General features: G+C 43.1%; 1 protein-coding gene across 12 annotated transcripts in view; it reads left to right on the forward strand.

Annotated features, from left to right (window-relative positions):
- LOC110494475 (polyhomeotic-like protein 2) overlaps window positions 1-23681 on the forward strand; it is a 95568-nt gene that overhangs the window by 61262 nt on the left and 10625 nt on the right. For 2 of the 12 annotated variants that reach the window (XM_090205947.1, XM_021569574.3), the window contains exons 2-7: window positions 13920-14148; window positions 15487-15645; window positions 15836-15913; window positions 16027-16194; window positions 17977-18129; window positions 18406-18688. In XM_090205947.1, coding sequence (XP_090062073.1) covers window positions 13978-14148; window positions 15487-15645; window positions 15836-15913; window positions 16027-16194; window positions 17977-18129; window positions 18406-18688 — 1012 coding nt within the window. In that variant the 5' untranslated portion in view covers window positions 13920-13977. Of the gene's footprint in view, window positions 1-10400; window positions 10496-13919; window positions 14161-15486; window positions 15646-15835; window positions 15923-16026; window positions 16195-17976; window positions 18130-18405; window positions 18689-23681 lie in introns of all 12 variants that reach the window. The other 10 variants (XM_090205952.1, XM_090205951.1, XM_090205944.1 and 7 more) reach the window with 9 other exon arrangements.

The raw sequence follows: 23681 nt of genomic DNA on the forward strand, positions 1-23681 counted from the left end.
GTCCTCCAATAATCGGTATCGGCGTTGAAAAATCATATTCGGTCGACCTCTACTCTGATCCAGTGAAATAGGTTCCTGTACTTATTTGGGGTGCTGGTACTGTTTTTATATTTAGGTGCAGGAGCCCCACAGTACTTTTGAGCTAACATTCTTTAAGAGGAACAGGAGCTCAAGCAGTAGGAAATGTGAGGTGCCTGTACTCTGCTATGGTGAGCGGAGTACCGAATGTTATACATTGAGCACAATCTTCGGGCCGGACCCAAGTTTATATATATATATATATATATCTTTTTTACCCCTTTTTTCTCCCCAATTTCGTGGTATCCAATTGGTAGTAGTTACAGTCTTGTCTCATCGCTGCAACTCCCGTACGGACTTGGGAGAGGCGAAGGTCGAGAGCCATGTGTCCTCCGAAACACAAACCAACCAAGCCACACTGCTTCTTGACACAATGCACATCCAACCCGGAAGCCAACCCGGAAGCCAGCCCTAGTGCGCGATGAGACAAGGATATCCCTGCCAGCCAAACCCTCCCTAACCCGGACGACGCTGTGCCAATTGTGCGCCGCCACATGGGCTTCCCGGTCGCGGCCGGCTGCGACAGAGCCTGGGTTCAAACCCAGAATCTCTGGTGGCACAGCTAGCTTTAGACCACTGCGCCACCCGGGAGGCCTCGGACCCAAGTTAATAGTTGATACAATGTTTCAAGCTCGTTCGAGACAGGCCATGTGTAGCCAATGTGATTTATAGGATATTTATTTTTATCAAGATATTTTCTACCTGCAGGCTGCAATGTTTTTATTTGTTGGAATTATGTAGGCTATTTTACAGCCTTGGCAGTGGCAATGGAAGTAATTTTTTAGGTGAATTATTTTCATTTATATTTTGATAGAATTTTGATTAACTACATGACAATGATTTTGAGAGATGAAGATGTTATTATAAATTCAATGAAACTGTTTTAATGAAAATGTGCATATGAAAACCATAACTGGTTTGCAGATCGGTAAAAATGGTAAGATAAATTGGCATTCAACATGAGAAAGGTTGCCGACTCCTCGTGTAGCGTATTATCGGAAACTTCAGAATCTGAGAAAGCCAGCAGGAGCGGGAGGAAAATAGTTGGGTCAGGCTAAGTTTTTCTTTTCTTCTGGTTATCTGATATCTGGCGCCCTCTTGAGGTGTTTGTCTTATTTCATCAAACCGTAAGCTTAATGCATCAGACAAGTGTAACGTTCTGGGTGTAGTGGGTGAGAAATCAGGCGCAGGAAGCAGAGAGTTCAGGGTAGTGCTAATTTAATGCACAAAACGGCGAACATAAGCCAACCCCACGAAAACAACAAAACAAACGCCCCAAACAGGGGGAGGAAAGAATCAGTGGCAGCTAGTAGGCCGGTGACGACGACCGCCGAGCGCCACCCGAACGGGAAGGGCCACCTTCGGTAGGAGTCGTGACAACAAGCTCAGTGCATATAGTGGCTTTTATTAAAACACATAGGGTGTGTCTATATGTGGAGAAATACATGTTTAAAAATGTAGACTAATCAACCAAATTTTTGTCGGGGACAGCCCTAATGAGTCTGGAGTTGCTACCGCAACGGGCCTACCTGCTCTGCTCGGAGAAGATGGGGGAGGAGCAGATGTGCCGAGAACGGTGAGGAGAAAAAATTAAAGGAAAATAATAGCAGTGGCAGCTGTACAGAACTCATCCAAAGGGCTTTGACTTCTCAAACACGGCAGAAAGCTAACGCAATATGATGCCCCGTCACCTTATTAATTCAGCCACTTACTTAACTAGCAAGTAGTGATGCCCCGATATGACATTTTTGGCCAATACCGATATCCGATATTTTCCTTGCCAAAGAAAAAACCCAATACCAATAAATAATAAAAAATGTGCAGCCTTTTAAGCATTCAAGTACAGTTAAATAGTTAACACACACACATGGACGCAGCGGTCTAAAGCACTGCATCTCAGTGCAAGAGGCGTCACTACAGTCCCTGGTAAGAATCCAGGCTGTATCACATCTGGCCGTGATTGTGAGTTCCAAAGGGCGGGGCAAAATTGGCCCAGCGTCGTCCGGGTGGGGCCGGGGTAGGCCATCATTGTAAATAAGAATTTGTTCTTAACTGACTTCCCTAGTTAAATAAAGATTACACACACCACCATCACACACCACACTGACCAAAAAGTAATTTTGTTGGCATTTACGTATGTCCCCATTACCAGTAAAACATCATCAAAACCTATTTCTTTCACTTGCTGTGCTGTTTTGTTGTTCATTTGTTCAGTTGTTTCATTCTCAACCAGGATTTCATCATACATGTCAAGCAGTGAAGTTTCAGCTCTGTCTGTCCGTGGCCTCTCTTCCTTGGTGCGCACTGTCACTGTGTCCGTTTCCATCTTGTCCAGCTGTGTATGTAACATTTCACGTAAACCCTGTTTTTTTGTCTGCATCGAAGTAGCGGGCCTTGTACATAGCATTGAGCATGGTGACGACACAGTAAAGAGAGAATGCCAGCAGGCGTTTCAATGTCATGACAGAGGATAGCACGTCTGCTGCAGGTGCACTTGATGAGGTTATTTCTCGAGTCAGTTGTTCGAATGGAGCTAGCAAGTGTGTTCATGTTTCCAAGTTTCAAACATGTTCTCAAATGCCATTAAAATAGCAGCAGCGGTATGACAACCAGCATATTCTTGAGCATGCAATACGACTTTCCTCAGTACGGAATCCTCAACGACCCACTGTGCTGTCAGACTCAGCATGCTCATGGGGCTGATATCGTTGGTCCAAATGTCAGTCGTGAAGCTAATAGCAGTGACGCTATTACTGTGTAACTCTGGTAGGGCAACATCTGAAAAATTGCGCACTTGGTAGTGTGTACTGGTGCTCAACCAGTCGGTGAAAGCTAACATCACCCACGACAGAGAACAGTTGATTGTCAAGGGCAATGAATTCCATTGTCTTGGCGTTAATGTATTTCGCCTTGGAGTTGTCGCACTGAAATGTTCTTACTCTTTCAAATGACTGCTTGACTTGTTGCAGACATTGTGGGCTAGGTAAGGAATGCTTTGTTGCACGTCTAGCTCTAAATGTTACGCAGCGCCATTACTAGGGTTGCACATTTTGGGGAATATTCAGAGGTGGAAACTTTCCGTGAGAATTAACGGAAATATATGGGAATTAACGGAAATATATGCAAATTAATATTAATACCGTTTAAATGTAATGTTTTTAGCATTGGATATATTTAACATATTATATGGAGACAGAAACATAATAATTGTACCTTATCCTAAGTAGACATAATGGCAAATTATTAAATCCTTCCAATAGAAAAAAAATAATAATTTAGTTTTGAATTTTACTTTACTTAAATGAGTTGACTCTTCACTTGGGATGATTTCACTGAACATCAAAAGAAAGGGAATATTGAAAGATCCCCAATGATCCATCGCATCTCCCAAAAACTTTTTCAACATGCAGTTGAAATCGTTAGTTTACATACATACACTTAGGTTGGAGTCATTAAAACTTGTTTTTCACACCACAAATTTCTTGTTAACAAACTATAGTTTTGGCAAGTCAGTTAGGACATCTACTTTGTGCATGACACAAGTAATTTTTCCAACAATTGTTTACAGACAGATTATTTCACTTATAATTCACTGTATCACAATTCCAGTGGGTCAGAAGTTTACATACACTAAGTTGACTGTTCCTTTAAACAGCTTGGAAAATTCCAGGAAATTATGTCATGGCTTTAGAAGCTTCTGATAGGCTAATTGACATCATTTGAGTCAATTGTAGGTGTACCTGTGGATGTATTTCAAGGCCTACCTTCAAACTCAGTGCCTTTTTACATCATGGGAAAATCAAAAGAAATCAGCCAAGACCTAAAACAAAATTGTAGACCTCCACAAGTCTGGTTCATCCTTGGTAGCAATTTCCAAACGCCAAATTATCAAATAAATTGGCATTCCACATGAGAAAGGTTGCTGACTCCTCGTGTAGCTTATTACCGGAAGAATCTGAGTCACTGCAGAGTCTACGAAATGATTATTTCACTGAGATTGGCTCAACTCAGACAGGTGTCTCATGTGCCATAAAAATATATATAAACAACTGAGACATTAACTGAACATGTTCCACAGCCATGTGACTAACATAAATGGAATAATGTGTCCCTGAACAAAGATGGGGTTAAAATCAAAAGTAACAGTCAGTATCTGGTGTGGCCACCAGCTGCATGAAGTACTGCAGTGCATCTCCTCCTCATGGACTGCACCAGATTTGCCAGTTCTTGCTGTGAGATGTTACCCCACTCTTCCACCAAGGCACCTGCAAGTTCCCGGACTGGGGGGGGGGGGATGGCCCTACCCCTCACCCTCCAATCCAATAGGTCCCAGACGTGCTCAATGGGAATGAGATCCGGGCTCTTCGCTGGCCATGGCAGAACACTGACATTCCTGTCTTGCAGGAAACTAAACACAGAACGAGCAGTATGGCTGGTGGCATTGTCATGCTGTACTACATGAGGGAGGAGGATGTCTTCCCTGTAACGTACTGCGTTGAGATTGCCTGCATTGACAACAAGCTCAGTCCGATGATGCTGTGACACACCGCCCCAGATCATGACGGACCCTCCACCTGCAAATCGATCCCGCTCCAGAGTACAGGCCTCTGTGTAACGCTCATTCCTTCGACAATAAACGCAAATCCGACCATCACGCCTGGTGAGACAAAACCGCGACTCGTCAGTGAAGAGCACTTTTTGCCTACAAGCCCTCAGTCCAGCCTCTCTCGACCTATTGTGGACAGTCTGAGCACTGATGGAGGGATTGTGCGTTCCTGGTGTAACTCGGGCAGTTGTTGTTGCCATTCTGTACCTGTCCCGCAGGTGTGATGTTCGGATGTACCGATCCTGTGCAGGTGTTGTTACACGTGGTCTGCCACTGCAAGGAAGATCAGCTGTCCGTCCTTTCTCCCTGTAGCGCTGCCTTAGGCGTCTCACAGTACGGACATTGCAATTTATTGCCCTGGCAACATCTGCAGCCCTCATGCCTCCTTGTAGCATGCCTAAGGCACATTCACTCAGATGAGCAGGGACCCTGGGCATCTTTCTTTTGGTGTTTTTTTAGAGTCAGTAGAAAGGCCTCTTTAGTATACTAAGTTTTTACAACTGTGACCTTAATTACCTACCGTCTGTCTTAACGACTGTTCCACTGGTGCATGTTCATTAATTGTTTATGGTTCATTGAACAAGCATTGGAAACAGTGTTTAAACCCTTTACAATGAAGATCTGTGAATTATTTGGATTTTTATGAATTATATTTGAAAGACAGGGTCCAGAAAAAGGGACGTTACTCTTTTTGCTGAGTTTATTTATTTGCTACTGCTCAACAAAAAAAAAATCTTGGTCGACCAAACAATCGACCTGTCGAGAAATTGGGGTCAGCCCTAGTTGCACGTCCCTGATCACTCTTATTGAAGCAAAGAAAACACTGACTTTCAATATAAAACGCAACCCCTGTCAATACACAGCTGGACTGACCTGGTCCTGCTTTCTCCCGTTGTGCTATTTACAAACAAATACGTGACTGGCTCAACTATTCTGGGGAACTACAGTAAGCTTCATAATGTAAAATAATGTGTCAGGTGAAATGTAGAACGCAATCTGATTTATCTCTTAAACTTCTTAGGGCTGAGATCCCGTTAACGGGATCGATATGACAACAGCTAGTGAAAGTGCCGGGCGCCAAATTCAAAACAACATAAATCTCATAATTAAAATTTCTCAAACATACAAGTATCTTATACCATTTTAAATGTAATCTTGTTGTTAATCCCACCACAGTGTCCGATTTCAAATAGATTTACAGCGAAGCACCACAAACGATTATGTTAGGTCAGAGCCAAGTCACAGAAAAACACAGAGTGGAGTCAGCCAAAGAGTGGAGTTACAAAAATCAGAAATAGAGAATTAATCACTAACCTTTGATCTTCATCAGATAACACTCATAGGACTTCATGTTGCACAATACAGGTATGTTTTGTTCAATAAAGTTCATATTTATATAAAAAAATCCCAGTATACATTGGCGCGTTATGTTCAGTAGTTCCAAAAACATCCAGTGATTTTGCAGAGAGCCACATCAATTTACAGAAATACTCATTATAAATGTTGATGAAAATACAAGTGTTATACATGGAAATATAGTTTAACTTCTCAACTTTTTTGGGATAGGGGGCTGCATTTTCACTTTTGGATGAATAGCGTGCCCAGAGTGAACTGCCTCCTACTCTGTCCCAGATGCTAATATATGCATATTATTAGTAGTATTGGATAGAAAACACTCTGAAGTTTCTAAAACTGTTTGAATGAACTCATATGGCAGGTGAAAACCTGAGAAAAATCCAACCAGGAAGTGGGACATCTGAGGTTTGTTGTTTTTCAAAGCTTGGCCTACCGAATACACATTGAGATATGGATAAAGTTGCACTTCCTACGGCTTCCACTAGATGTCAACCGTCTTTTTAAACTTGCATGAGGATTCTACGATAAAGGAGGGGCTCATGAGACCTCTTTGAGTCAGTGGTCTGGCAGAGAGCGCTCCCGACAGAGTTACCTCGCGTTCCAGTCCTTTTCTGAAGACCAAAGGAATTCTCCGGTTGGAACATTATTTATGTTTTATGTTAAAAACATCCTAAAGATTGATTCCATACATCGTTTGACATGTTTCTAAAGGACTGTAACGGAACTTTTCGAGTTTTTGTCTGGATGAAGTGCCTGCACCTCATGAAGATGGATTGCTGGGCTGAACACGCTAACAACAAGTGGCTATTTGGACATAAATGATGGAACTTTATGGAACAAATCAGTAATTTATTGTCGAACTGGGATTCCTGGGTGTGCCTTCTGATGAAGATCATCAAAGGTAAGTGAATATTTATGGTGTTGTTTTTAACTTTGTTGATTCCAAAGTGGTGGATATTCCTCTGGCTGTTTTGGGTTCTGAGGGCCGTTCTCAGATTATGCTTTTTCCGTAAAGTTTTTTTGAAATCTGACACAGCGGTTGCATTAAGGAGAAGTCTATCTTTAATTCTGTGAATAACACTAGTATCTTTTATAAATGTTTATTATGAGTATTTCTGCAAAATCACTGGATGTTTTGGAATCAAAACATTACTGCACGTAAGGCACCAATGTAAACTAAGATTTTTGGAAATAAATATGCACATTATCGAACAAAATATACATGTATTGTGTAATATGATGTCCTATGAGTGTCATCTGATGAAGATCATCAAAGGTTAGTGATTAATTTGATCTATATTTCTGCTTTTTGTGACTCTGTTTGGCTGGAAAAATTGCTGTGTTTTTTCAACTTGGCTATGACCTAACATAATCACATGTTGTGCTTTAGCTGTGAAGCATTTTTGAAATCGGACACGATGGGTAGATTAACAAGATGTTTATCTTTAATTTGCTGTATTGGACTTGATAATGTGTGAAAGTTACATATTTCTAAAAATATATATTTTTGAATTTCGCACGCTGCCTTTTCAGTGGAATGTTGTTGAGGGGTTCCGCTAGCGCGTTCACTAGTTGCAGACAAAATGAGAAAAAGCTCTGTTAAAGTCCGTAGAAACATGTCAAACGATGTATAGAATCAATCTTTAGGATGCTTTAGCTGTAAAGCATGACACAAGTAATTTTTCCAACAATTGTTTACAGACAGATTATTTCATTTATAATTCACTGTATCACAATTCCAGTGGGTCAGAAGTTTACATACACTTAAGTTGACTGTGCCTTTAAACAGCTCGGAAATTTCAAGGCCTACCTTCACTCAGTGCCTCTTTGCTTGACATCAGGTGAAAATCAAAAGAAATCAGCCAAGACCTCAAACAGAATTGTTGACCTCCACAAGTCTGGTTCATCCTTGGAAGAAATTTCCAAACTCCTGAAGGTACCACGTTCATCTGTACAAACAATAGTACACAAGTATAAACACCATGGGACCACGCAGCTGTCATACTGCTCAGGAAGGAGACGCATTCTGTCTCCTAGAGATGAACGTACCTTGGTGCGAAAAGTGCAAGTCAATCCCAGAACAACAGCAAAGGACCTTGTGAAGATGCTGGAGGAAACGGGTACAAAAGTATCTATATCCACAGTAAAACGAGTCCTATATCGACATAACCTGAAAGGCCGCTCAGCAAGGAGGAAACCACTGTTCCAAGACCGCCATAAAAAAACCAGACTATGGTTTGCAACTGCAAATGGGGACAAAAATCGGTCTTTTTGGAGAAATGTCCTCTGGACAAAAATATTAAACTGTATTAAACTAAAAAAAAATCTAAATCTGAGACGACAGGGTGATTAACAAAAGGCTAAGCTGTGTTTCGCTATATTTCACTTGTGATTTCATGAATATGAATATTTTCTAGTAAGATTATTTGACCGTTGTGCTATGCTAATTAGTGTAGTTGCTGACAATTCTCCCGGATCCGGGATGGGTAGTTCCAAGAGGTTTTAAATGTATATGGCTAAGGTGTATGTCAACTGTACATGAGTATTCAGACCCTTTACTCAGCACTTTGTTGAAGTTTCTTTGGCAACGATTACAGACTCGAGGCTTCTTGGGTATGACGCTACAAGCTTGGCACACCTGTATTTGGGGAGTTTCTACCAATTCCTCTCAGCAGATCCTCGCAAGCTCTGTCAGGTTGGATTGGGAGTGTTGCTGCACAGCTATTTTCAGGTCTCTCCAGAGATGTTCGATCCAGTCTCTGGCTAGGCCACTCAAGGACATTCAGACTTGTCCTGAAGCCACTCCTGCGTTGTCTTAGCTGTGTGCGTAGGGTCGTTGTACTGTGTGAAGGTGAACCTTCACCCCAGCTGAGGTCCTGAGCACTCTGGAGCAGGTTTTCATCAAGGATCTCTCTGTACTTTGCTCTGTTCATCTTTGCCTGACTAGTCTCTCAGTCCCTGCCTGTGGAAAAACATCCACACAGCATGATGCAGACACCACCATGCTTCACCGTAGGGATGGTGCCAGGTTTCCTCCAGACGTGACACTTGGCATTCAGGCCAAAGAGTTCAATCTTGGTTTCATTAGATCAACGAATCTTGTTTCTCATTGTCTGAGTCTTTAGGTGCCTTTTTGGCAAACTCCAAGCAGGCGTTTTTTGAGGAGTGGCTTCCGTCTGGGCACTCTACCATAAAGGCCTGATTGGTGGAGTGCTGCAGAGATGGTTGTCCTTCTGAAAGATTCTCCTCCACAGAGGAACTCTAGAGCTCTGTCAGTGACTATCGGGTTCTTGGTCACCTCCCTGACCAAGGCCCTTCTCCCCGATTGCCCAGTTTGGCCGGGCGGCCAGCCCTAGGAAGAGTCTTGGTGGTTCCAAACTTCTTCAATTTAAGATTGATGGAGGCCACTGTGTTTTGGGGACCTTCAATGCTGCAGAAATATTTTTGGTACCCTTCCCCAGATCTGTGCTTCGACACGATCCTGTCTCGGTGCTCTACGGACAATTCCTTCGACCTCATGGCTTGGTTTTTGCTCTGACATGCACTGTGGGACCTTACATAGACAGGTGTGTGCCTTTCCAAATCCAGTCCAATTAATTGAATTTACCACAGGTGGAGTCCAATCAAGTTGTAGAAACATCTCAAGGATGATCAATGGAAACAGGATGCACATGAGCTCAATTTCGAGTCTCATAGCAAAGGGTCTGAATACTTATGTAAAGGTATTTCTGTTTTAAAAACCTGTTTTCGCTTTGTCATTATGGGGTGTTATGTGTAAATTATGAAGAAAAAATATATTTAATACATTTTATAATAAGGCTGAAACGTAACAAAATATGGAAAAAGTCGAGGGGTCTGAATACTTTCCGAAGGCATTGTATATGACCCTATCCTGAATGTTCATGTGTAGACTACAATGTATGCTTATAGACTGATATGTTATAGCCTAACTAAAGTCCTAATGCAATAATAACAGATTGAATAACATTTTCTCTAAAATAAATAGATAGCTCTATACATTTACAGATTTAGTTTTGTGCTTATCCAATATGATTTTGGTGATGGTTTGGCTATTATATGGCCGAGGCTTCATGCTACCATATTCAGTATTCTGGCAGGGGGAGGGTAGAGGGTGAAATCATTATCACCATCTTCATTAGAGAGGGTCCTTCTGACCAATCAGCATACTGCACTGCACTGGGATTCCATAGGCACCCAGTTGACTGTCGCTAGGATACCTCATAATCAGGAGGAAGGCCTGGTTGGCAGGCTGTGTCTGTGTTGATGTTGGGATGGGGAGCAGAGTGTTAGTAGGGGATAGAGAGAGAGAGAGAGGCTAATGTTTGAATCCACCACACAGACATAGGCAGACAAAGAGGAGCAGCATCCTACAGGACCAGGGTCCCGGGGGATGGGGCATCACACTCCCGCAACACGCTGGGGGGCCCAGAGGAGGTAGGAGCATTGGGGGCGTTGTCTCTGCAGCACCCCTTAAAGCCTTTCTAAAAGCCATTGATGTACATTAGCTGTGCTCTTTTACTATATTGATCCTGATAATTTGACTAATGCATTTTGTGGTGTGTGTGTGTGTGTGTGTGTATATATATAAATATAAATAATTTGTGTCAACACAAACCGTCCTGGTCCTCGATAAGTGATGGGGGCTACTGCTCTTACTGCACTCTTAGCTCTGTAGAGACAAATGCAAATTGACACCAGACTCTCATTTTGGTCTGGAATGACAAGAGCAAGCCTATGAATCCAATAGCATATTTGTTATATCTCTGTGTCTAGAGACTTGGTGTGCGATACAGCCCACTCCTAGTTTAGCCCTGTGCTCTCACCAATGCGACCCAGTACAGGATTCCTGCTGCCTGCCAGTTGTGGGGGAGTAGGGTTCCATGACTGATGGATGAGTGATTCCTCTTGGAGAGACAGGGGCAGCAGGTTTGCCAGAAAAGGCAATAAGTCCGAGGCTGTTCCCTACACCATGATGAAGAGAACAATGCTTTGTTCGATCCAAAATCCCTGTGTAACCAGACTAGATGTCAGGCATAACTCTCTCTCTGGAGCAGCCTTAATTATAGGGGGTACATCCAGATGTGAAATAATGCTCTCAATGATTGGAATTTTTGGCAGCATAATGCTTTTGTATTGTATAGCCATGGGTAACCAGTAACTGTATGATGCTGTGTGTTGGAGTTCGTCTGGTTGTGCATGAGGTTGTAATACACAGTACCAGACCTTATGGTGGAACAAGGCGAGGTTTGCCATCACTCAATGTTTCTTAACCTACAGTGCACTGTATGCTACAGCTATGCCTGAACCACTGAAAGTAGAATTAAAAGGAGGGGAGAGAAAATAGCTTAGGAATTGCAGCATCGATGTTAAAGATCTTATTAAATTATTTCCATCACAACCCTCCCCCAACCACTCACACAGTCAAAATCCACAATACATTCCAAAAACTCAATCTCATCCCTAGGTTCTCTCTTTCCCAGTCCACCTTCCTCCCAGCGTTCTTAACCCCGTCAGCTGTTCTGCTCTCTCAGCCCATCCATCTCATCTGCTCAGTCTACTGAACCTCACTTCCTCTGCTAATGGGGCAGCAGAGCACTAGGGTGACGTCAATCACTGGGATGCTCTAGAGTCAACTACTAATCTGTTCATTCTCACATGTTGAAGATTGAAGACAGAAAGGGTTCAGCAGCCAAAAGTCTAATAAAAGAGTGATTGGAGTAGATACAGTATAGGTGTACTTTAACTGTCATTTAAGTCCTTATGTTGTCAGTCAAGCTGTGATTAGATACACCCTTTTTTCACTTAAATATGTCACTGGAATTCATTATCTTTCAGAACTTGCATTTTTCTGCCACTACCAAATTGGATTTAATGCTCACCATTAGACATGTTGAATTAAGTGGGCTATTGTTGTGGTAATCTGAGAATGGCGTGGGGTTAGTTTATTTTTAAAAGGCCCTTGAAACTCAGTTCCTCTTCTCTGTTATGAATTTCAATACAAAAACAAAACGGCCTTCATTCACCAGAGAGCTCACGCATGGTGTGATAGTTACGGGCATTTGTATTGATGAAAACCTACACGTCCCCTGTCTGATTAAGTTGCCTATTGTCCATGGGGTTGGTTCTTATATAGGTCGGAATTTGAGATAGAATATCCAAAGGAACATAATAATAAACCAACTTTCCAAACGTGGGTCTGCTGCACTCTCTTCCTCTGTCAAAGTAAAAGTCCCCCACAAATTATCGCTTGCTTGCGCACATAAGGAGCACGTGCATTACTTTTATTTTGACATGTGTTGAAGCAGAGAGTAGGTGATATGCAATGCACCTGCTGCAAACCCACGTTTATTTAAGTTCCTTTGGTTATTTTGTCAAATTCCACCCTATATAAGAACCAACCGCATGGCAATCGGCGGAATAAGTTCAAGTGGAATTGTATTCAACATTCGTGACACAGTGGACGTGAAGCTAGCTTTCCTGTTTTGACAATAGCTTTTTGCGTGCTGATGTCCAAGAGATAGCATCGGTGCATCACGCCTGAGTGTGATGGGGCCTGTAACGATGTGGACTGCAGCCAGCTAGTTATCTAGTTTCCTAACTTACTCATTCTCCTCTATTCCCCATTCATGGACCTGAATATGACCTGCTCATTTTTTATTTAGCTAGCTAGTGTTCTTGATACTGTGTAACACCATGTTAATGTGTAAAATCGCTATGCAGGCCAAGTATGCATATCATCACCCTTGCAAGATGCTTTTAGCAACGCTGGTATATTGACACTAGCGTTGTTGGGAATTGGGTTGCAAAAAAACCTTAACAGACGGCAGGAAGCCAGAAGTTATATAAAATTCAATTTCAACTTACTCTGCCGGTGGTCTGGATGGTTGGTCCTTATAACCGGGGAATTGGAGACAAAATATCTAAAGGAACATATTAATAAAAATACTTTCCAAACGTGTGTCTGTTGGATTATTGTGGGTCTGTTTTATTTTGACATGAGGTAAACAGAAGAAGTGGGTCAACAACAGATCCACTTTTGGAAAGTCTTTAATAATACGTTCCCTTTAGACATTTTGTGTCAAATTCTGCTTGGCCTTCATAGCGACATTAGACATTAACAACGATGTTACACAGTATAAAGAACATTAGCTAGCTAAATAAAAATATGGGCAGGTCATATTCAGGCAGTTATGTTTATTGAATGTGTATTGGTAAATATGAATACTGAAGGTCTAAATATTAGCTCTACATTGAGATATTTCCTGTTTACAATTTAATGTTTATAATTAAAATTGAGATACTTGAAGCTCACCTGTTTTGAAGTCTGAGTTTAATTTACCCCTTTTATTGGACCAAGAGGCATTGTTCAGGGAAGGGATAGGCAATTGAATTGTTTTCAGTCTGCTGAGGTTGTGAAACAAAGAGGGGCTATATTCCTAATGAACAATGTCATTGTAAGCTGTGCCATGTCGCTTATGCATTTGTATTTAGCCATCTAGGGATCTTAAAGTTAATTCATCAAAAACATATTTGTAACTCAATTTCCTTTTTGTTTTGTGTACATAGTTTGGTATTTTCGTCATTCACTAATGTTATATGGACATCCTGCATTCCTGCACCTGTAAATAACCCATTCTGTCTCATTTTAGCACATACTGAAATAAGACAAGTATGTATACACAATGATACATTGTATATCGCCTTAGGAGCGTAATGTCATTCTTATACATGCTTATAGGCTTTAGGGATGCTTTCTTAAGTTATACTGAGTGGGCTTACATAGTGACTGTCATGAACATGGCCCAATATGTCTGAGCACTATGGCTTCATTTTAACGTCCCTGTTTCCTGTCTTGTAGGTTCAGGAGAGCTTGTCCAAAGGGCAGCAGGGGAAGGGCCAAACGAGGAGAGGGCACCATGGACATTGAGCAGGGGCCTCCAGCCTCTAGTGCCAGCAGCACTGGAGCCACTGCCACCAGTACCAGTACGACCAGTAGCAGCACTACCACCAGCAGCAACAGCACAGGAAGACAGGCTGTGCCTCAGATCTCTGTGTACAGCGGGATTCCTGACAGGCAGACGGTTCAGGTAAACTTCAGGGTAAAAAAAAAACATGCCAGTCCAGTGTGACACACACCCACATACACATGTTTTGCATAAACCGTTTTCACCATTTGCGTTCCCTGCAATAATGAAATTGTCATTGCCCTACTGCCATCTGCTGGTTAAACCATGCATGCACTGTACATCGGCCAGTATTGTACTAAGCTCACTATGGAATTTACTACAATGCTTATAATAAACAAGAAAACTATTATTACATTTAGACAAAGGTGCAATTTAATAATGTTTTCGCATTGTTATTTGATGTAGTACACTGGCATCATGTAATCTATCATTACTGACGACAGCAGATCAGGGTTTCTATGGTTCCAGGCTCTGTCCTCTGCTATTTGACCATTGACCAATGTGAAACCCAGCTTGGATTAGGCTCTCAGTTTAACCTCCTCTTAAAGGGTGACTGACAGATCTTAGGTCTCTTCTATCCTTTCTTTCTAATGCATGCGCTCATCTGCCCGTAGGGAACTAGCAGCATTGTCACTACCGGCCTACTTAACAGTGCAAGGCTTGTCATTTGGGCTCAATAAGAGAGAAGTGAATGGATGTTCATCACAATCTCCGCCCTCTTTTCTGCAGCGCCAGCTGTGCCATCAGAGTCCCTGGGTTCGCGCCCAGGCTCTGTTGTAACCGGCCGCGACCGGGAGGTCCGTGGGGCAACGCACAATTGGCCTAGCGTCGTCCGGGTTAGGGAGGGCTTGGTCGGTAGGGATGTCCTTGTCTCATCGCGCACCAGCGACTCCTGTGGCGGGCCGGGCGCAGTGCGCGCTAACCAAGGTTGCCAGGTGCACGGTGTAGCCTCCGACACATTGGTGCGGCTGGCTTCCGGGTTGGAGGCGCGCTGTGTTAAGAAGCAGTGCGGCTGGTTGGGTTGTGTATCGGAGGACGCATGACTTTCAACCTTCGTCTCTCCCGAGCACGTACGGGAGTTGTAGCGATGAGACAAGATAGTAGCTTGGATTGGATACCACGAAATTGGGGAGGAAAAGGGGTAAAAAATTTAAAAAAATGTATCATGAAGATTGAAGAAAATATGTGCTCAAGGCCATAGGGGTGAGCATAGGATGCAAATAAGTCCATTACAATGTGCAGGAGTGAGGCTGTTCTCCCTACATGAGAAGCACATTTTGCAACGGGGACCAATATACCTTAGGAATCTCCCATACCTGCTTTTCAATGGCTCAGTAAAAACAGTGCAATTGGGACTTATTTTTTTCAGAGCATTACTCCAACCCAGTAAAAGTCCTTTTTAGAGCCTGTTGTTGAGAATGTTACCCCAACCTGTCTCTTTCTCCATGTGTACTTAAGGTGATCCAGCAGGCACTGCACCGGCAGCCCAACACGGCTGCGCAGTACCTGCAGCAGATGTACGCAGCGCAGCAGCAGCACCTCATGCTGCAGACAGCAGCCCTCCAGCAGCAGCACCTGAGCAATGCACAGCTCCAGAGCCTAGCCGCCGTACAGCAGGTGAGCACTGGAGACACAAGAGACTGTTAAACTGGCGAATTAAACAGGCCGCCAACAAGCTGTGTTAGGATTTTAACAAAGACGTGAGATAAGGTCAGTGCTGGGGTTAGGGTTCTGAAGTTATCTTCAGATTAAGAGAAATATACTGTAAGTGTTGATCCCCTAACTGTTCTCACCTGTCATGCCACAGGCCAGTATTGCGGCAGGAAGGCAGAGCTCCACCCAAAATGGCACTTCATCCCAGCAAACAGGATCATCCCAGGCCACAGTGAGTGCAGTGAGTCATGTCTAGTAACTTAGGGGCCGGGTTCATAGATGTGTAATGTTTTTGTTGTTGGTGATGTTCTGTAATCCTTTCTGTCTTCTCTGTCCTTTCCCCAGATTAACCTGACCACGTCCCCGGCTGCAGCCCAGCTGATCAGCCGAACCCAGAGTGTTAGCTCCGCCCCAGCCGGCAGCATCTCCCAGCAGGCCGTGCTCCTGGGCAGCACGTCCAGCCCCACCACCCTCACTGCCAGTCAGGCTCATATGTACCTGCGTGCCCAGATGGTAAATCCCCAGGAGCATGCCCACTTGCACACACTAGCTGGCTTAGCCAAACCTCTGGAGGCTTAGTGTGATGGAAGTGTTTGTGTGTGCTGTTTGTGTCACCACTGTTGGAAGGAGTGTAGTAGGAAGGTTGTCCTGCATCTCAAACTGAATCAATTCAGTCTGATTACTTCACATTTTTTAAAGAGTTTTGGACAGATGATGCATGGGGAGAGTGAGTGTGAAAGAAAGTGACAGAGAAAAACCAGCTGCTTACAGTATTATTTTCTGTGCCCAAACCCATGGAGGAATTGTCTACATATACAGTACCAGTCAAAAGTTTGGACACCTCCTCATTCAAAGGTTTTTCTTTATTTTTACTATTTTCTACGTTGTAGAATAATAGTGAAGACATCAAAACTAGAAAATAACACATGGAATTGTGTAATAACCCCCCAAAATTTAAACAAATCAAAATATATTTGAGATTCTTTAAAGTAGACACCTTTTGCCTTGATGACAGTTTTGCACACTGTTGGCATTCTCTCAACCAGCTTCATGAGGAATGCTTTTCCAACAGTCTTGAAGGAGTTCCCACATATGCTGTGCAGTTGTTGGCTGCTTTTCCTTCACTCTGCGGTCCAACTCATCCCAAACCATCTCAGTTGGGTTGAGGTCGGGTGATTGTGGAGGCCAGGTCATCTGATGCAGCACTCCATTCCTCTCTTTCTTGGTCAAATTGCCATTACACAGACTGGAAGTGTTTTATGGGTCATTGTCCTGTGAAAAAAAAATGATGGGATGGTGTATCGCTGCATAATGCTGTGGTAGCCATGCTGGTTAAGTGTGTCTTAAATTCTAAATAAATCACACAGTGTCACCAGCAAAGCACCCCCACCACACCTCCTCCTCCATGCTCCATGGTGGGAACCATCATCTGTTCATCTAGTCTGCTTCTCACAAAGACACGGTGGTTGGAACCAAAAATCTCACATTTGGACAGATTTCCACTGGTCTAATGTCCATTGCTTGTGTTTCTTGACCCAAGCAAGTCGCTTCTTATTATTGGTGTCCTTTAGTAGTGGTTTCTTTGCAGCAATTCGACCTTGAATGCCTGATTCACGCAGTCTCCTATGAACAGTTGATGTTGAATTGTCTGTTACTTGAACTCTGTGATGCATTTATTTGGGCTGCAATCTGAGGTGCAGTTAACCTATCCTCTGCAGCAGAGGTAACTCTGTGTCTTCCTGTCATGAGAGCCAGTTTCATCATAGCGCTTGATGGTTTTTGCGACTGCACTTGAAGAAACTTTCAAGGTTCTTGAAATGTTCCGCATTGACTAACCTTCATGTCTTAAAGTAATGATAGACTGTCGTTTCCCTTTGCTTATTTGAACTGTTCTTGACATACTTTGGACTTCGTCTTTTAACAAATAGGGCCATCTTCTGTATACCACCCCTACCTTGTCACAACACAACTGATTGTCTCAAATTCATTAAGAAGGATAGAAAATCAACAATCAACTTTTAACAGTGCACACATGTTAATTGAAATGCATTCCAGGTGACTACCTCATGAAGCTGGTTGAGAGAATGCCAAGAGTGCAAAGCTGTCATCAAGGCGGTGGTTACTTTGAAGAATCTCAAATTTGTTTAACACTTTTTTGGTTACTACATGATTTCATAGTTTTGATGTCTTTGCTATTATTCTGCAGTGTAGAAAATAGTAAAAGTAAAGAACATCCCAATGAGTAGGTGTGTCCAAACTTTTTACTGGTACTGTATGTTGGTGTGTGATTTTCAGGCACAGCAAAGCAACCTTGTGCAAGTAGCTAGGAGCCTAGGCCGTGCTGTTCCTTTGTCCCCCCAGCTCATCTTCACACCTACGGCCACAGTGACTGCAGTCCAGTCTGAGAGCTCCACGCAGTCCTCTGGACAACAGTCTGCCCCCTCACAGGTACCCTATTATTATCTCAACTATAGGCTAATACCATACACACAGAGTTGCTGTAGTAACTGCACTAGATGGCATGTAATATCAGCACAGTGAACTATAATTCATACAGGTGGATAGCAGATGCATTATGTTTACAGTTATGCTGTGATAACTAATTCAGTCTAAAAAAGTGCATTTCTCACTAATTCTGGAGACACTTGACTGTGGGGCACCCCACCTCTCTTGCCCCAGGCCATGTGTCATTGCCTCCAGCACCTGACCTCTGTGTCTTTTCAGGTCCAGAACCTGGCTATCCGTAGCCAGCAGGGGGCGTCCATGTCCTCCTTTCAAACACACAACCTCCAGGCCCTCAGCCTAAAGCAGACCCCTGTCGCCATCCAGCCCTCTCCCCTGCTCAAAAACCCCAGCCAGGGGAGCCGGGGCTCTGGGGGGAAGGGCAGCTCATCCGACGTCCCCTTAGATGGGAGCAAGAAGGGGGAGAGCATTGTGACGGAGGTGTGCGCTATAAACATGAGTCGCAGCATCACAGCTTTGAGTGGCCAGCCTCTCAGCACTCCAGGTATGTATCAACTCAACATTCACTAGCTTCTACAGACACTGGCTTTCATATTATTTCATGAAGTTGACCCATTCCCCGCTTGGAGATTTAGGCAGGTTTGCTGAAATTATGTATTGTTTTTTTGTCCAGCATCACTAAATCCACTGGCTGTTGTGAGAAGGCATCATTTTGCTGAGCTCCTTGATGACACTGAATACACTGCCCCTGTGACTGTTTGTAGTAAGCTAGCTAGATGTCAAGTGGCTAGATGTCAAGATAAAGCTTATTCGTTACGGCAGAGACATTCAATCCCCCCCTGGATCGAGCTCCCTGTTGCCTAAATTGTTTTGTGTGTAAAAAAAAGAAATAACGCCCCTTGTGTGCACTCCCGGTAATACCATATACGGTACAGAAATTGTATGAAAATCTGGATACCGCCCAACACCTACTCTGTGCCACAGATGCATCTTTTTAGACCACTTATTGTGTGACTGAAAGTCAGCAGCTGGGTGGTTTTGTCACAGAGAATGGCTGTGTATATGCCAGCAGTTGAACAGATTATGTGTGTGAGAGAGTGCGTGTGCTAAGCACTGCATGGGTTAATTTTGTGTGTTGTGCCGTACGCCAGACTGGATGGATTAGCTGAGCGTGCGACTGCACAACTGTGTCTTTGTCTCGCTTTGTTTAAGTAATGGATTCTGATTAAACTAAAGGAAGGATGAATCTGGCTACATACACTTATAAAATTAACATGGGTTGCCATGGCAGTGGCCATGGGGAACAGACAGGTGTGCCCTGGGGATGTGAGAAGTATTCTGTCAGTTCACAGTGGATGAGACAAGAGGGAGATGGGGTAGCAGCAGTGGTGCCTGCCCGGTGGACTGGGGTTTAGGGTTGGATAAGAAGCTTCAATTTATACAGCTGGGTGACAAAAATCCATAGCCTGAGTTGATGTGATAAATAGAACAATAAGTTTATAACATTAATGTGCACCACATTTGTTTTAAATGATCCTTTAAACTAATATTACAAGTTTGATGGTTGTAGCCATCAATTGTCCCATTAACGATCACCTATATTAGCAAACTTCACATTTCTCTAGTATGGGCTACTTATTGGAATGAAGGATACCCCTGCGATAAGTCCCTGCTCTACCATCTTATTCTATATGCACTGGCATCAACTGGGTCATTCATTATATATGTTGGTTCTTCAATGGACTCTAAGGTATCTGCATGCCTCAGTTCGGCTAGCCGAAGTCGGCTAGTCGAACCGAACGAGTGTGATCACATACCCCCTTAAAAAATCCTTTGCTTGAAAAATGAGGGGAAAAGTGTCAATAGTACTTTTTGTCCCTTTTGAGACACCGTAGCCAGTATACACTTCCCTCTGAATTAATCTATGATAACGCAAGAAATCTGTCATGAATTTACGTTTTTGCCGAGGAGATCTTAGTCCCACAATTTTACATCTAACTTAAGATGCTTGGTGCAGTATTTCTCTATAAAAAATGTGCATGAAAACAAGTGGTCTCTTTGTTGAATGACAACAAAGACGATTGAAGAATCCCTACTGTTGACCAATCACCGACGACGGGGCTTAGATTTCGGCTCCGAATTTCGGCTTGCCTCCAGAAAGATGTGTGTGCCTGAACAGCCGAAGGAAAAAGACCAAAACGTCACAAAATGTTGTCGTAACATGCACAAACTTTTCCAAACTATTTCGGTTCTGAAGCATGCGGATGCCTTTATTCTGTTAGGCAACAGAATTTTGTAATTTTGAAGATGGAAATACTTCAATGAAACACAAGTCCAATCTACCCCTCAATAATAATAATAATAATAATAATAGGCTACATAACAAATGTCGAAAGCAGTTTTACTTTCAACATGCTGTGAGAGAACACAGCATAGGAATAGGCCTAGTTTGTGTTGCCGTCTATTTTAGGACCGAGTAGTAATTGAGCCATCGGAGAGAAGAAGAGAGCAGATCTTGTGGGAGCAGCAGTGTGTCTGCTATTCCTACCACAGACAGGAGCTCGTTTTCCCTTGAATAGGGATTGGCTGGAAGCAGCTGTTCTGTTCATTGTGTACTTTAGTCTTTTCATCACCTCCTCCTTGGCAGACAAGTCTTCCCAGCACCCTACTACACCCACAGAACAGCACCGCATCAAACCCCACAAAGACTACCTTCCAGACTAACAGTCTAGTTCTATGCCCCTGCTAACTGCACTGTGGTTTTCATTTTTTTCAACAAAGAAATCTGGCCCTGGTGTCAAGTCTTCTCTTCAGTTGTCTTTGTGATTTGAAGCATAGCTTTAAGTTGGTTTTTAGCTAAGCATCTGTTTATGTGTTTGGACTGAGTGTAGTACACCTGAAAGGATCTCCCCATTCTCTGTTAATTCACCAAGCCCTTGAGTGCTTCCATGTACCCATACATAGAATCTCCATTACAAGCACTTAAAACACAATTAGTATAGATATGTTTGACATGTACACAGTTTATTAGGTACCTCACCCTGTTCATAAAAATGGTTTCGGTCCTACAGACAGTGAATCATGTGGCCGTGGTTTGCTATATAAAGTAGGCAGACAAGCATCGAGGCATTCAGTTACTGTTCGATTGAACGTTAGAATGGGGAAAACTGACCTAAGCGACTGAGCGTGGTATGATCTTCGGTGCTAGGCGCGCCGGTTACAGTATCTCAGAAAGGTCTGGCCTCCTGGGCTTTTCGAGCATGATGGTGTCTAGGGTTTCCCAAGAATAGTGCGACAAATAAAAAAAACATCCAATCAGCTGCAGTCCTGTGGGCGAAAACAGCTCGTCAAAGGAGAATGGCAAGAATTGTGCAAGCAAACAGGCAGGCCACAAACAGGCAAATTACAACAGCGGTGTGCAGAATGGCATCTCGAAGCGCACAACTCGTCGGTCCTAGTCACGGATGGGCTATTGCAGCAGACGACCACACCTGTTTCCACTTCTATCAGCTAAAAACAAGAAGAAGCAAGAGATCACTAACACTGGACAATTGAGGAGTGGAAAAACATTGCCTGGGCCGACAAATCCAGGTTCCTGTTGTGTCATGCTGATGGCAGTCAGGATTCGGCATAAGCACCATGAGTCCATGGCCCCATCCTGCCTGGTGTCAACGGTGGTGGTGTAATGGTGTTGGGAATGTTTTCCTGGCACACGTTAGGTCTCTTGATACCAATTGAGCAACGCCACAGCATTTCTGAACATTGTTGCTGACCAGGTGCATCCCTTCATGGCAACAGGTTGGTCCGACACGGTACTAGACAGGTGTACCTAATAAGCTGGCCAATGAGTAGTTTTTCTCAAGTTGTGTTAAGATGTGTGTAAAGTGATTTACACTGATGTGTGGGTGAGGTTTCTAAACTAAAGCAGCAGCAGTCGATTGCAGAAACTCAGGGATTTTCCAAGATCTGCTGTTGAAACATTTCCTCTAGACATCCTGAAACAACACACAGGCATGGGGGAGTGGTAGCGTAGTGGGGCCATAGAGGGGGGTCTGGACTGAGTCATTCCACTCCTTAATCCCAAGGCCTTGAGGGAGAAAGGCATTTCAATGAATCCCCCTTTCTCTCCTTCCAAGACATTTCTCTGTTACTCATTAAAATGCTTGAAAAAGCTGTCAAGCAGGACTCTGATTCCTGTTTCTTGTATCCGGTGAGCACCGGTTGGGAAATCCACTCATCTGTTCACACAAGGGCTAGCTAGGTCTATTTGCTGAATTGATAGTCATTATTATACAACCTCTGTTTTCTATTTATCCTTAATGAGGGCTGGGTGGTAGGTGTTATCATGTAATGTAACACTTTACTGTGTTATCATGTAATGTAACACTTTACTGTGTTATCATGTAATGTAACACTTTACTGTGTTATCATGTAATTGAGAGTATCCGTCCAGGGCTTTTATCATAATACTTTCTGGAAGATGTCGGTCTTTACCCTGTACTTAGTGAAACCATAGCTAACCACATGCTGTGGTTTACATAGAGTTTTGCCGTGTGAAAATCAAACACTTTCCAGCAGATCCTGTGGTATAAATAACTAATGACATGCAATTCTGCCGGATGGAAAGGTCTCTATTTTCACAGCAGGGTAGAGACTGTGGTTACAGAGAAACATTCAGACCAGATGGAGCCTATCCCACACAAAATATACAGATAAGGGGTGGGACCCTTATATATTTGGCATCAATCCATAATCAAAAGAGATCCACAAAGGTTAATGTTAGACACCTTTAGTTTACTAAAATCATAAAGCTACTGTAAGACCATAGGGCTTACTCCTGAGACAAACAGCTTAACAGCTCCTAGGAGAGATGATGCATTTACAACCCTTTCTCTATATTTCAGTAATGATGAGGGCCAGATCCAACCTCATTGTTTCCTAGGGAAAATTGCTTGGGAAACTGAAGGTTTGGGGGATTGATTCACAGATGACTACATACAGCATGTCATAGATTATTGGCTTCTTATTACCCTCTTGCTTTCTTCCTGCATCTGTCTGGCCCGGGGTGGCAGGTAGCCTAGCAGTTAAGAGCGTTGAGCCTGTAACCGAAAGGTCACTGGTTTGAATCCCGGAGCCGGAAAAAAAAAAATGTCTATGTGCCCTTGGCAAGGCACTTAACCCTAATTGTTCCTTTAAATCGCTCTGGATAAGAGCGTCTGCTAAACATTTTTTATTTTATTATATTGCACTCTTTCTTTCCTCCTGCACATGTCTGGCCTGGGGCTACTCTGTTGGTGTGTAGAGCACTTTTCACTAAATGACAGTATTTGATTGGTTCTGGGAAGATATGGGTCCTGGTTGTAATTTTGTCAGCAAAAACCCTGTCAGGTGATGATAGACCCTTTGGAGACATTAGTGAGTAATGTCTAGTCAAAACCTTGACAACGGTTTAGGGCAAGTCTGTCTTGTGCTCTTTGATGTTACATTTTGCCAACAGTAGGTCTACTAATGGCAAAGGAGAGTAAAGAAACAAAACA

The sequence above is a fragment of the Oncorhynchus mykiss genome, chromosome 17, assembly GCF_057628025.1.
Source record: "Oncorhynchus mykiss isolate SJ-2025 chromosome 17, ASM5762802v1, whole genome shotgun sequence".
Taxonomy (NCBI): Eukaryota; Metazoa; Chordata; class Actinopteri; order Salmoniformes; family Salmonidae; genus Oncorhynchus; species Oncorhynchus mykiss.